Raw genomic sequence first — 14,821 nt, 5'->3', positions numbered from 1 at the left:
CTGTAACCTAACTGTAACTTAATACAGTATAGTAGCACAAGCGCCGCGTGATAACAAAATAGTATCATGATGTTAGAGTTATCAGGAAGACTGTTTGGTTTGTACCAGATGTTCTGGCTATGTGGTAACGGCTATCTTTAATTTATTTAGTAATTATTGGCATAAAAGTTTCACTACCACTCTTTCACATGAGTTTGTCAGTGAAAGTAGACTTTCAATGAGACCGAAGTTAATCATGGTACATATTGCTAGAATATTTTGAGTCGCATTTTAAAAGTTGCAAACTTGTCAAAAAGAGCCTTCAATATCATGGTATTGGTACGCCCAATCCTAGACCGCGAGGCATCGCGAGGCACTGCATCTCTCAGCAATCCTCAAACCCTCTTTTTTAACATCAGTACCTTTGTTAACTTGGCACCCTTTACTTTTAGTAGTTTCGATCCGTGTCGGGCCAGGGCGTTTGTTTCAACATTTATTTATTTACGATTCATTTACGATTCCTTGACGTTTTATTTACGATTTATTGATATTATTCTTATTCTAGTAAATCATTTTCTTATTTCGTTAATAATTTCCACTCAGACAATCTACATATTAGGTGACGAAATAGGTAGGTATACGAGCCGTGAGCAGCACAAAGTAGACAAGTTTAGTAGATTTGTTTTGTGTCACTCAGAACAGGCAGACTAGTTTAACTATATAAACCATTGCACTAAACCTTGCCGTGCCAAACAGTGATCCTTGTTGTGCCAAATAGTGATCCTCGTATCTTCCTCGTTCATACACAAACCTCTTGTATATACCAACCTCTTTTATGACATCGTACGAGTAATTTAGTTGTACGCAGATAAACGGTTGCTCAGGTGCGAATGACCAGTATACGACAACACAGCTAAGGGATCATTAATACAGGAATTATCCAAGATACACAACAATAAGTGATTGCTAATTAGGCCACTAAGTGGTTGCTAATTAGGCCATCTATTCCCGAGGAACTGAACATGCTATCTCCCTAATTTTAGTCGCGCTAATTTACTACAATATGTAGTGGCTTAATACCTGTCTTAGTTAACTCGTTAACTACAACTTGGTGCCAACTGAACGACTCTCGCTTAATTTGAGGAAACCATTTTCTAGGCATGTCCTCGTTTGTTATCTGCACATTTTCTTCGGTGGGGTTGGCGATGTAGATTCCTGAGTCATATAATGACAATGTTCCTTTTCGATTCGATACCCCTGGGAGTCAAGTATGTCTTTACTTATTATTTGCTTTCTTTTAGCTCATATACTAAGATTTAAATTACAAACGTTGAGAACATAATTTGTGTCTGAATAAGGCAGTAGAATATTCATTGTAATTCTAATAGCAATCTTAGTTCCTAAAGCAATTAGCCCTAGAGGATATTCAGGCATTTTAATAATACAAATTCAGTATTTTCTGTTGTATACTTGTACAGTGTTCTGATCTTAAAGCATTTAGCTGAGGTATTTAGTCGCTAATTAACGACTAATTTACGGCATACAAACAGGTAGTGAGTACATTGACTCTGAACGCTATGAGACCTGTTCATGACCTGACTTTCTCTATTAAGTAGAATCTAACCCATACTCTTATTCAGATTGTCTGCCGCTGATTTTCGTGACGTTTGGATGCACTACGACTCAGATGGGAACGGTTTTATTGAGGAACAAGAAATTAACAAGTTTCTATCAGACCTCTTTGAAGCACAGGTAGAAAGTATTTTGCAACTGTGAGCTGCGCTGTTTAGTGCTTCCTAGTTAAGTACCAACTTAAAGATCTAACAAAGATGATATCGATCTTTCTTCGCAGGGCCAGATTATCTCCAAGTCAGACATAGCGGGACTGAAACAAACCCTCCTGGAATGCTATGATCTAAACAGGGATGGTAAAATAGAACTTTCGGAGATGTCTAAGATCCTTCCTGTTGAGGAAAACTTTCTCCTCAAGTTCAAGATACAAAACAGACCCCTGACGTACCCCAACTTTCTGAGAATCTGGGAGTATTACGATCGTGATAACAGTGGGAGGTTGGAGCGCAAAGAGCTGGAGAGTTTCATGACAGATCTTATCAGGACCAACAGGGTTTGATACAGAACTTAGGTGTTTTTACTAAGATTAACGATATGCACTCACATTTATGTACATATTAACAGTGGAAGTATATTGGAAGTACATATATTGGAATTACATTGCATGCTTTTTCGTTTCTAATGCGAAAATTCGCAGAACATCTCTATCAAGGAAGCGGAGATGGATCTAATAATGAACGAGATATACTCACATTTTGACGGGAACCACGACAAGCTGATAGAACAGGATGAGCTGAAGCTGATCCTCCAAGTTCCCACCAACTTCCTGGACCATATTGAGCTTTACAAGAACCTGAACAAGCAGGAGTTTACTGAGATCTTCGAACACTACGATAGGGACAGTAAGTGGAATTATTCTTGAGAGTGTCGTATCTTGCTTGTTTTACCGACATTTTATTTATATGATTCTTTAAAGATTCAGGGAAATTCACACGCCACTTTCCTTAGGAGATGGGTTTCTGGAGGGAGAAGAGTTGATGGAGATAGTTAGCGATATGATGAGGAAAGTTGAGATAGACCTTACCGTGGACCAACTAGAGAATCTTGTAGAGGTTAGTCTGGCATTTTGGAGATACACCCATTTTTGGCGGAGAAGTCGGTGTTAGCGGGGAATCGCTATTATAGCGAACATTTCATTTAACAGTGAATTTAAACATCGGCAAAATCCTGGATCCATCGTGACCATGGCAATTTATTGCCTATTAGAAATCCTAGCTTGCTTTGCGAATTGTAATGGACGCTAATCTTGTCATATTTCAGAAAGTTGTGCGAGTTATAGACACTAATTTTGATGGAAAGATCAGCAAGAAAGAATTATCGGATCTGTTTTTCACGTCAGGTCAAATATCGCCCATCCCGGAACCAGAGCCGTCTGGTAGTGACACTTGATAGAAGCTACTTTTAATTCAGAGTTGTTAACATTGGGAGTTGAGATTCTTATTTGATTTTAAATTGTCGCTCGGGAGATTTTAAAAAATTTGATCAGAACAAAACAAATATTGTTTTTATCATGAGATTTTATTTTGCAAAATCCTGGGTTTTCCTGTTATTATTGCAAAAATATGAAGTTTTAGATCACAGGAAACTGAATCTTACTTGCTTTTGATTCTTGTACCGTGTCACAATTTTTATTTTGGTTGTTTTAACATGAAAAAATGAATTGCTTCTGAGTTCTATGGGAACAATATTATCGTTTAATTAAAACCAACATACATTTTTACACTGTATTTCGGAACAGATATCGCAAAAACTAAATACAAAACCGTTGACGGTCGTATTATATCTTAAAAGCTAAAGAATACTGAAAAGAGTTTTGTCAAATACAAATACGTGACTTTAAATCAATTAAAGACTGAAGTTCTTGAAAAAACGTGATCACCAATATAGAACTCTGTTTTTATAAATACTTTGCCTGCTTCGTCTGATTTTCTACAAAGTTCTATTCAACGTTTTTCACTCCACAGAGCATCTGACCGGAAGAATTTATCGACAAGTTTCTGGAAAGCTCTGATGTCATGAGAAAGTGGCGCACGTGGCGTGGTCTCCCAGACCAGCTGTCACACACATCTTCCTCTCACGTGACAGGCACAAGCTCTGCATCACTTTCAGATTTGTCATAACCTCGTCAACTACCTGGGATATTAAATCAGCGTCAAATTGTTCTGCGGAAAAATAAACTTCTTTCAATCTTTTTTAACTGAACCAAAAATATAATTTGAAAGCAGAAAGTTCACTGAAAATCGGTTTATTTATATGCACGTTTAATTTAAACAGTACCTTATTCTCCACAGTATCCACGAGTTTAGCATTTGTGACCCCACTTCCTCCACAGATGACTTTGTCGTGGGTGTAAAACTGTCCGCAGTACAAAAACTCTGAATCCTCCACAGTTCGACAATTCAGAGTCGAGACCAGTTTCTGAGATCTGGTATCCCATAACTGAGGATGTTATATCTTTATGGTTGAAATGGAGCGAAATAAGCAAAATGATCATGGCTAATGACTAATTCATTCAAATTTCACGTGGTTTTTACTGAGTATACTGTATAGTACGGCTCAACTAGACTTCATCATTTTTAATAATGTAATGATACAGTAGAGTTTAGCTTAGCGCGCATAGCTTAGAAGCTAGTATATATATAGTCTATATTTTATAGTATATAATACTTATATAGTATAGATGCGCGGTAACTCACTAACTGCTGAAATTAAGATTTGCATCATTACAATATTTACGCGGGTTCCAAATCAAATGAAAACACGTGGTAGTACTTTGTGACCGATTTTATTTTGCCAGACCAGTCAGTAACCAGACAACAATAAGCACTTGCCGAATTGCGAATACCGCGAAAAATTGTATGAACTTCAATGCCAAACAAACCTGATACATTTAGCGACTGATGACAATCGGGGATTCAAAAAAACTCCAAACATTCCTCTATGCGTGACTAATGAACACCCTTTCTTTGTAAATCTACCCTGCTTTAACATCGCACAAACTCGTTAGGGCCAATTATCCTGGATACGAGACAAAAGGCCTTTGTTTTTTACGACTCTTATTCATCAATAGAGACTAAGCTTGACTTGTATCGAATATATCTACTATCCAGCGGCTTCTGCCGAATTCAAATACAGTGGGCAACGCATATGAAATTGACGTGCACTATTATATGCAATGTTTTCATTTATTGAAGCGTAAATCTAATTAGAACCAACTTTATTGACAGAAGCTGTTTTCCAAATAAACAATTCTTCAACATGACGCATTCGTGAATGCAGCAGTCGGTAAGTAATATGTTCTTTTGTCAGTGACAAACAAGCACACGAACTCTACAAGCTAACAATAACATTTAACAAATAAATTCTAAAATACTTAAATAATTTAGGATTTACCTGCAGAGCGTCTTTAACAAACCAAGATGCTGTTACTAAATAATTTCCTGACTTGTCAATTCCTTCACCGCATACTTTGGGACCTGTAATATGAAGTAGTTACCACATAATTAGCACACAATAAGCTCACAATTAGCATGCAGATTATTATTTTGAGCATTGTTATTGACTGAAATATGAAATTTTTTTTAAAAATTTGTCTCCATTTGAATGAAGAATAATGCATCAATGATAAACCATATAATCAGTTTAAATCGCAGTTGAACAAGAAATTGAATCTGGGAGGCTTCGTGCAGAGACAATTGAATCATAGTTAAGGCCTGGATTTGGACTTTAAAGTTATTTAATCCAACCTACCAGAGACATTCCAAATGACACTGTTAGTTCTAGTGTCCCAGAGTTTGACACTGCTGTCCCACCCCGCACTCATCACAGTAAACTTGTCTACAGGATCGAACTTGGTTACGAAGAGGCGCTGTGAGTGCCCTGTTTGGGATCCCTCCAGACTGAAATATCTAGTTCTTGGTTTAATTGCTAATAACCACAAGTCAACTAGTTCCATAATTATGTACTGACCAGATGTATTTTCAAGTGCAAAGCACACCGAACAGTTCCTGCAAACAGCAAATGGTATACACTGTTCAGAGAATGCAGCGGACAAGGATCAGCGGTAACGGTTGTTGTACAGTTATTTTGGTAATTCCAGTCCACCATCCAGTTGGGAGGTGGAACTGGGCAACTACATAATTTTGGGCGGTTTTAATATTTAATTTTAATTATCGATTTTCTTGATATGATTTTTTAATTTGATTTCGGTAAGACGACGAAAAATTAAGAGGAGATAAGAAGAAGCGCACGTGAGAGAGGAATTCACGACAAGAGAGGCTCACGAGGAGCTACGCCCTAATGGCAACGTTGTTAGTGGGTTGTTAGTATGTGTTAGTAGGTTATTGGTAGGTTATTGGTAGGTTATTGGTAGGTTATTGTTAGGTTATTGGTAGGTTATTGGTAGGTTATTGGTAGGTTATTGGTAGGTTATTGTTAGGTTATTGGTAGGTTATTGGTAGGTTATTGGTAGGTTATTGGTAGGTTGTTGGTAGGTTATTGGTAGGTTATTGTTAGGTTATTGGTAGGTTATTGGTAGGTTGTTGGTAGGTTATTGGTAGGTTATTGATAGGTTATTGGTAGGTTGTTGGTAGGTTATTGGTAGGTTGTTGGTAGGTTATTGGTAGGTTGTTGGTAAGTTGTTGGTAGGTTATTGGTAGGTTATTGGTAGGTTGTTGGTAGGTTATTGGTAGGTTATTGATAGGTTATTGGTAGGTTATTGGTAGGTTATTGGTAGGTTATTGGTAGGTTGTTGGTAGGTTATTGGTAGGTTATTGATAGGTTATTGGTAGGTTATTGGTAGGTTATTGTTAGGTTATTGGTAGGTTATTGGTAGGTTATTGGTAGGTTATTGGTAGGTTGTTGGTAGGTTATTGGTAGGTTATTGATATGTTATTGGTAGGTTGTTGGTAGGTTATCGGTAGGTTGTTGGTAGGTTATTGGTAGGTTGTTGGTAAGTTGTTGGTAGGTTATTGGTAGGTTATTGATAGGTTATTGGTAGGTTATTGGTAGGTTATTGGTAGGTTATTGGTAGGTTGTTGGTAGGTTATTGGTAGGTTATTGATAGGTTATTGGTAGGTTATTGGTAGGTTATTGTTGGGTTATTGGTAGGTTATTGGTAGGTTATTGGTAGGTTATTGGTAGGTTGTTGGTAGGTTATTGGTAGGTTATTGATAGGTTATTGGTAAGTTGTTGGTAGGTTATTGGTAGGTTATTGGTAGGTTGTTAGTATGTGTTAGTAGGTTATTGGTAGGTTATTGGTAGGTTATTGGTAGGTTATTGTTAGGTTATTGGTAGGTTATTGGTAGGTTATTGGTAGGTTATTGGTAGGTTGTTGGTAGGTTATTGGTAGGTTATTGATAGGTTATTGGTAGGTTGTTGGTAGGTTATTGGTAGGTTGTTGGTAGGTTATTGGTAGGTTGTTGGTAAGTTGTTGGTAGGTTATTGGTAGGTTATTGGTAGGTTATTGGTAGGTTGTTGGTAGGTTATTGGTAAGTTGTTGGTAGGTTATTGGTAGGTTATTGGTAGGTTGTTGGTAGGGAATTCGAGGGCGTATATCAGTTAGTATAAACCATAATCTGATGACACTGATCTGTCAATATCCCACCAACTGACTATCCGTAAATACTCCAGAAGGGCAGCAAATCTTTTACATTCTTAGAATCGTGGAATCGATTAAAACATCGGGCAATAATTTATTAGCGGCGTGGCATTGTTTTGAAATTTGATAACGGGGGGTTTTATTAATCAACTTTTAAATTAATTTTCCTGGTATGATTTTTCAATTTGTTCGGTAACATTCGGATGAGGCTGTCGTGCATTTTTAATCAAACAGAAATTTTGGCGACTTAAAATCGTTTCATGATTTCAGTAAGCCGAAAAGTAATAAAAAAGAAGTAATAAAAAACTTGATTCGTTATTTTGAGGAAGGGGTCTGTGTAGCAAAATAAGTTTGAATAGGTAATGAACCCAGTTCCAATGGAGTTCTGTGGAAACAGCCCAGATAAGAATGAGCTCCATGTTTTTTGAGCAGCAAAGTTAAAGACACTTCTGTCATCTCACCAATAGGCCAATACATCTTAATCACAATGAACCCAATAAACCAACAAGTATATAATTACACAAGTTTAAAACTGTTATATTCTTTATTTTAAAACCAGTACTAGCCTGTGAATATTTCCGACATTTTCATATTACGCTACGATAAAGTGCTTGTGTGCATAACAATGCATAGACACAGTAGCCCACATTACAGACACTTCACAACGAAGTATAACGCTGTGGTCAATGAAAAGTGGCTGATTGAGTAGACTTGAGAAGATAGCATGATAATGTGTTTTCAGTATACAGTCCCTTCACTAGACAGTTGCTCACTGGACAACAACTCATCAGTCAGTCATGAAACTGCTCCCATCCCAATTAAAGGTTTATGTCAGCCGTTTTGGGCCTAATCAAATCGACTGGCGGCCGACTTAGCACATTGCCCAATGCGGGTCAGTTCACGTATCGAATTTCAAATTACGAGCCTTCAAAGGAATTTATAGATTAGTCTCACAGTTCATCACAGGATAAATCTAATTCACCAGATTCAGGACCAGCGAAGGTTCATCTGATATTCGTATTTTCATCTGAAGTACTAAGTACCCCTCCTCACGTTTTATTAATTATTTCATTTTTAACGTAAGTTTGCAGTTAGATGAAATTCTAACCGTTTTGAAATGTGAAAATTTTAATTAAGTTATTCTATTAATCACCTTGGTATTTTCACGAACACATAATATTGTGCAGAACAATCTTATTTTCTCAGGCCACTCGGTCAAAACATAAAACCTTCCTATTTTCACTGCTACTTTCATTGTAACAATAATTGAATGTTCTTTTCTTTGACGTGCACAGATTTTGTACGAGATCAGGAAATTGTTTTTCCCAGTCGATCTTTAAATTTCGCTTACTTTTAATACTTTTAATACTGTGCGTCTTTCCGAATTAATTAGTCAGACAGTGTAAAGTCAATACTGGATGTCACATGATCGGCATCTAAAGTTTGTTTAACTTTCAAACAATATATTTTTCTGCAGAAAATATCACATCTTTTACTTACCTAATTCCTTTAGGTCCTTCAAAAACAGTAAGCACTTTGAAAGTCTCCACGTCATAGACAAACACGTATGGTAACTGGAAAAGCCAATTATAACGTCAAAATATTGTTAAAATATGTTAAATTCACGTGTTCGATCTTTAAATTATCCTTTTTTATTATTTAAGTCGGCGCGCGCTCTCATTTAACCGCTGCAAAGATGAATTATAACGAGCAACAAACTTTAGTCGTGCTTCGTAAACTTCAAATGTTAACTGTTAAGTAAACTATAAAGGCAGACATCTTTAAATCGGCTCACTTGTGCATGTATAATGTATATGAGCGAATTAAGGGCTGTGTTATGTGAAACTTGTAAAACTTGTGTGATGTGCTATGATGTTATCTGTAAAACACAAGATCACCTTCGCAAGGAGCATCGGTAACTTCAAAACAGTTAGCAGATAGTTTAAGTCGAGGAGACAAGTAGCATTGGTTACTTCAAAACAAACGATCAAAGTTAGCAGTATTATTAGTTCCTAGAGCGGCATCAATTAAAAGAGTAACTACAAATTAATTGTTCACAGTGAAAACACGTACTTGAGACTAGAGTGAGCTCAAACAAATGCTACCGACAATGAGCCCGGAGTTAGGCTGGCCTGGCTCTAATATAATCCATATTTAACTAGTTTGCAGCTCATTGAATGGAGACTTCTCTTCAAACATTAAATTAACACTAGTAAGAAATGTAAGTAGTAAAACCTTGCCGACTAGCGCGAGATAGGTGTTATCAAGATTAACGTCTACACAGTTTATCTCGTTGTTATCTAACTCCAAAACCCACTGGTTTATGTTTTGTGAGGGGTCTATCTGCCGCACTTTACCACTAGGACCTGGAAATATTCGGAGGATTATAAATATAATAAGTAATGTGTTCAGAACACTGGATATACTTATATTACTCATGTAATGGCTGTTCAATTGAACAATGTCGTCGTTTGGGCGTTTTAAAACGGATTATGATCGAACGTCAAATGATGAGTAATGTTTTGTCTTAATCGTTAAAAAAGACATCATTTGTGATCAGTTGTCGTACATTTCAATAACAACGCGATCATCTTGTAAAGGCAGAAGTTTTAGCGCAGAACGAAACTAAAAGAAGCATGATGTATAGTATGTGTGAACTAAAGTAACCTGTTGCGAAGAAAGCTCCAGAGCCGTAAAGGTATCTGATGGAAGTAACAGGAAGGTTTTTACAAACATTCTGGATAAGAGAGATCTGTTCTCCGGTCTCTACATTATAAACCTGTGGGTAAGACGTTCAAATATTACGTAACCAGCCGGGGGAGGGGGTTTTAAATGATAGCGGTGGATGACCGGGGGGGGAGGGTGGTTTGGCTGGGGATTACGTAATCAACAGTTTCTGTTTGTACGACCGCCCACGTGCAAATTAGGTAGAAAATAGGAAGTTGCATGGTAACCATGGTAACGGTGTTCAAAAGTGCAAGTGCACGTGCAATGAATGTTGTTACGACATTTCCATCGGTTTTGTTGTAATTACGTTGTGTTCAGTGCGAGCTACATTTTAATTGGCTGTATTTTCGGTTGTGAAGGATATTTTTTGATGCTATAAAAACTGACTATCGAAGAATACTATTAACTTCCTCCCGGGCTTTCTAGTATGATATAAAATTATATTATGATTGATAATATTTATCATAATATAATTTGGTTATCAGATTTTTATCCTCAAATTTCAAATTCAATGCGTTTCTTGGCGCCCGTTTTCTGCTACCCACTTCAAGGGCCATTTTGCTCAATAACACACAATAGCGGCACTTCTGACTGTGCAATTTTGATATCCCGTATGGGGTGGCCCTACTGTTGGATACGTTATAAACAAACGATAAGATCCAAGTTGCGACTCAATATCTTAACCTATGGCCCTCATTAGTTCACATGTGAATTTAATATCATGATAACCATTGTATTGTTTAAATGTTGGTCCATCGGTGCCAAATATTACTTGATCTAAACTGTTAATACTTACTTTGTCTACTCACGTTCAAATATTTGATTGAAAGATTTACTGAAATACTGTTTAAAGGTGGCTTCTAAGATCGGTCTAGCCTCAAAAAACGACCAATTCTCTTATATAATTTGGGGCGAGCACCTAAAAGTACCTTTTTGGTCGGACACTATGCAATGCGTGAAGAAGCCACATGTGATTGAAAAAGTCGAGTTCTTTTAGCTTCCAATTGTCACGTTTTCCATACTCAGCCACGTTTTGAAACTCTTGAGATCTTTAACAATATACTCATGCTCAGTTTTATCTGTTAAACATTATCGAATACAGTTGGACGTGCTGTAGGAACAATTGAAATTTCCGCCGTTTGAAAAAAATTAAATTTTCCAACAAACTTCGCAATGATAATTCAGATTTCAGACGTCTCTGCGATATAATAGGGCTGAAATCAGACATCCAAAAATTGCATGCAAAAAGATACCGCGTTAGTATTCTGTAGAACTTGATCGGATTGCATGAAGGTGTCTTTGTATCCTAGTAACTAATAGGACAGTAGGATATATAAATTGAAATTTAAAACGTGTCCTTGGGTTCACGTTCTCGAATCCAACGTAATTGATTTATTTTTGAAAAGCCTCGTGCCCCGATAGTGGAAGAGACCTCGGACCTTACACACAGAGCACACCACGAGGTGGTCACGTGCTAACAACTTCACCGTTCTGATCACGTGATTAGATCATTAGTGATAAGCCAGAAGTGGTATAAAGTTAGCACAGCTGTAATCTTAAAGTGTGAAGTGTGAACTCCTGATAGGGCACCTGGTACCGCAGCTCGTGTTAACAACATTAAACTCTGTTGTTAATTTACTTATAGGCCATTGGTCAATATATCTGTTAGTTGATCTGTTGTTGTTGTGCCTTTTGCCTTTGTTCACCACCAACCTTGGCACTGCAGTTTGTTTTTACTCGAGTTTTTACTTTGCCGAAATATTGTTGTAAAGTGTACTGTTGTTTCAGGTTCTAGCTCAACTTGGTAAGCTAAAATACTAACTAGAAGTTCATATTGTGATAACATATATTATATATTATCTTAAGTATCTATTGGTTTAATAAATGTTAAGATACAACTCTAAGTAGCAAGTACTCACTTCAACGTCCCCATTTCCGTACCCCATTGCCAGTTGATCTGAGACTGATGATAACTGGCAACTGTACACGCCGTTAACACTAAATGTAGGGATTACACGCTTTATGTTGATCGCTTTTGAGGCTTGGTGCACCCTGAAAAATATAAGTGAAATAGTGTGAAATATAAAGTGGAATTATGATGATATTATTTAGATTGCACGGAGATTGGTCAGATTTGTTTCACTATTGTAATAGTGAAATAAAGACTATGAACTATGAAGTGAGGGAGTAATCTTTGGTGGAGATTAATTGCGCGATACAACAAACAAAAAATTTTCGAATTAGCTTTAAGATTCATAGTATTCGCTTAATTTCAGCTGAAGTTCCATATTAATCTAATATATGATATACTGTACAGGCCTCCTCGAGGTATAATATTTTATATAATAATTGTTATCGATTAGTTCAATGTTCGATTGTCTGAGCTTTTCCGTGAGCGGGTCGTCTTTGATGATTTTTGTTTTCATGTGCATGTGGGATTGAATAAAAACACCAGCCAAAACCACCTGACAGTCCCTCCCAAACTAGTAGTCTGGAATCTTCCCACGACGGCAATTCTCTTTGTCAAAGCAATGAGAAAGTCGCCAAAAAAAGAAAACCCCGCCGAGTTCCAGGCATGAAATGAGGAATATTGACCTATTCTGTCGACTTATTGAGTGCAGTGACAAACCTAATTGTGCCCTGCCCCACTCTAATATATTCTGGCAGCAGCGTGCATCTTATCTCCTTAAATCTGTACCTCAATATAGGCTGGATGATATGGTCTCAGTGACATCAGGGAGCACATCATCAAATGTCTCCTCCCCATTGACATGTACTTGTTTTGCAATGCCACTGGCACGTGAAAATGTCACGTTTGATTGAGAAGTAATTATTGCTAAGATTAGGGACGTGACTTGAGGTCTGTCACGTAGCGATCCTATTATATTTTAGAGGCATGTGTTATGACATGTGTTATGACATGTGGACATGATACCAACTCGGTTTTCTATAGTAGCAAGGCATACTCAGCCGGCTTAGCTTTTTGGAAGGCCATAATAATAATCAGGTTCCAAATCTCCTGCGAAATAAAACTATAAGTCCTACAGATCCGAGAACATGAAATACGAAAACAAGACTAACATGGTGTCCAGGAGTGCCAGATTTCGAGAAGACAAATTAAAAAGAAATAAAATATCCATACCAATTATAATGGAGGTGTAGCCAGACCCCTCCTACTCGCCACTCCATACTGACACCTTAAAACATAACACACAACAAAACCTTCGTGAAAGCACCTGGTCACAGCTACAAATAGCAATTAATTTGTACTATACCATTGCTCCCATGAAGATTCGTTTGAAGGGGTAAAAACGTGCGCAGCAATTTCGTCATGGATACGGACTGATACAGAATGATAAAACACCTTGTGCTTCCTCAATCACGGTAATATCAATCACGGTAATATCAAGACTTTTACCACCACGTTTTGTGGCTGTTATCGTACTTGATGATATAGAGGAATAGTATGGCTTATGTTTTGATGATTATAACACAGTACTGCCCTTATTGTATATAACTGTACAGATTGAGTGATTCGAAATAAATGCTCTGAGAGAATCCGGCTTTGAAGGTTGAGTCAAATATTAACGAACGGTTTCCTGTAGAAACACAAGACTCCTAAATTTATGAAGAAAAATCCAAACCCGTTTATATTTCCATTTTGCTTGATAACCACAGTCTTGTCGAAATCCAGAGCACTTGCTAACTTCTGCTTAACCGAGGCCATTGCTATCCTGTAGGGTACTGTGTTAGTATATTGGTTATTAAACAATTCTGTTTGTGAATTATTAAGTTAACCCGGTATAGATTTAATTCTATACCGGGTTAACTTAATTTACCGAACTATTGCTATTCGATATGAAACTACGTTAGCAGTTTAGCAAAGAAAATAAGAAGCTTTTGTTGAAGGTAAAGACTCTCAACTAGTTGGAAAATGAAGTAGCCATAGCTAAATTTTAAATTGCTTTCATAATGTTTTAAACGTTTACCCATATAATTGACTCAAGTCTAAGTAGTTAAATTTGGTCTAATTTCATTATCATGCAATTCAACGATCATATTCATCAGGAGGGGAAGACTTCAGCGAAATTACAACATTCTAACTAGTCAATATGTCATGTATATTATGTTGGTTTTTTTTAAATTGCTCAGAGAGAATCAGTGTGGTTTCAGGAGAAACCGTTCTTGTATAGATCAGCTGTACTCACTTCATTGTATAATACACAATTGTATAGAATTCAACGTCCCTTTGTACATAAACTTTATTGATTTTAAAGCTGCTTTTGATTCAATCAATCGTGACTTTATTTGGAAAGCTTTTGAACATTATGGTCTTCCGACAAAATATATCAATGTTTTCAAAGCGTTCTTTAGAGCAACTGAAAGTGCAGTTCGTGTCAATGGAGAATTGACAAGATGGTTTGATGTCGATTCGGGGACTGGACAAGGTGATGTGCAAGGGCCCCCCATTTTTAATCTTGTACTTAACTGGGGATTAGAACTTGCAGAGAAGTTTAAAAATATATCCCGTGGTTTTACTCTTCAGTACAGACAAAGTTCCAGACAACCGGAAAAATGTGTCATTGATCTGGACTATGCTGATGACATCGCAGGAATGGATGACACTGTTGAAGGACTGCAAGAAACTACGGACAATATTGCGAAATACTGTGGGCTCGGGGGTTTAAAGATGAACGCAAAGAAAACAGAGATCATGGTCATTGGGAAAGATACATCGCAGCACCCACTCCCAGAGAATAGGACCATAGATATAACTGTCGCTGGAAACTCTGCAAAGCAGGTCACTCAATTCACTTATTTGGGTGCCAAAATTACATCAGATGGCAAGATTGATAAAGAAATAAGTGTCAGGATTGGAAAAGC

The 14,821-nt window shown here is 37.1% G+C and overlaps 2 protein-coding genes across 3 annotated transcripts; one reads left to right on the top strand and one right to left on the bottom strand.

The window, feature by feature from the left end:
* Positions 1-1,141: 1,141 nt before the first annotated feature.
* LOC134820302 (calretinin-like) lies at positions 1,142-3,291 on the top strand. Its single transcript, XM_063830541.1, has 6 exons — positions 1,142-1,247; positions 1,620-1,731; positions 1,832-2,104; positions 2,249-2,453; positions 2,560-2,663; positions 2,872-3,291. The coding sequence occupies exons 1-6, from the start codon at positions 1,207-1,209 to the stop codon at positions 2,998-3,000; spliced, it is 864 nt and encodes a 287-aa protein (XP_063686611.1). The 5' UTR covers positions 1,142-1,206; the 3' UTR covers positions 3,001-3,291.
* Positions 3,280-13,667, bottom strand: LOC134820283 (uncharacterized). 2 transcript variants are annotated; one of them, XM_063830540.1, is made up of 9 exons: positions 13,582-13,667; positions 11,857-11,989; positions 9,878-9,989; positions 9,446-9,576; positions 8,711-8,784; positions 5,362-5,510; positions 5,005-5,087; positions 3,889-4,050; positions 3,280-3,744 (listed from the first exon to the last, which is right to left on the bottom strand). In XM_063830540.1, exons 1-9 carry the CDS (start codon positions 13,662-13,664, stop codon positions 3,625-3,627), a joined length of 1,047 nt encoding a protein of 348 aa, XP_063686610.1. In that variant the 5' UTR covers positions 13,665-13,667; the 3' UTR covers positions 3,280-3,624. The 2 variants fall into 2 exon arrangements, with proteins under 2 accessions (XP_063686610.1, XP_063686606.1); XM_063830536.1 differs by having other exon boundaries at positions 3,286-3,744; positions 5,362-5,519.
* Positions 13,668-14,821: the final 1,154 nt, after the last annotated feature.

This window comes from Bolinopsis microptera, chromosome 1 (genome assembly GCF_026151205.1).
Source record: "Bolinopsis microptera isolate Bmic1 chromosome 1, MBARI_Bmic_1.0, whole genome shotgun sequence".
In the NCBI taxonomy this organism is placed as follows: Eukaryota; Metazoa; Ctenophora; class Tentaculata; order Lobata; family Bolinopsidae; genus Bolinopsis; species Bolinopsis microptera.
The sequence above is the reverse complement of the archived record's forward strand: the minus strand, read 5'-3'. Positions and strand labels throughout refer to the sequence as shown.

Coding starts and splice junctions, on each gene's coding strand:
- LOC134820302 (XM_063830541.1), top strand. CDS start 1,207: ATGACAATGTTCCTTTTCGATTCGATACCCCTGGGAGTCAA. Junction 2,454..2,559: donor CGAACACTACGATAGGGACA/GTAAGTGGAATT, acceptor CACTTTCCTTAG/GAGATGGGTTTCTGGAGGGA. Junction 2,664..2,871: donor AACTAGAGAATCTTGTAGAG/GTTAGTCTGGCA, acceptor GTCATATTTCAG/AAAGTTGTGCGAGTTATAGA.
- LOC134820283 (XM_063830536.1), bottom strand. CDS start 13,664: ATGGCCTCGGTTAAGCAGAAGTTAGCAAGTGCTCTGGATTTCGACAAG. Junction 5,088..5,361: donor TGTCATTTGGAATGTCTCTG/GTAGGTTGGATT, acceptor TTCATATTACAG/GTCCCAAAGTATGCGGTGAA. Junction 3,745..3,888: donor TGGATACTGTGGAGAATAAG/GTACTGTTTAAA, acceptor TTAATATCCCAG/GTAGTTGACGAGGTTATGAC.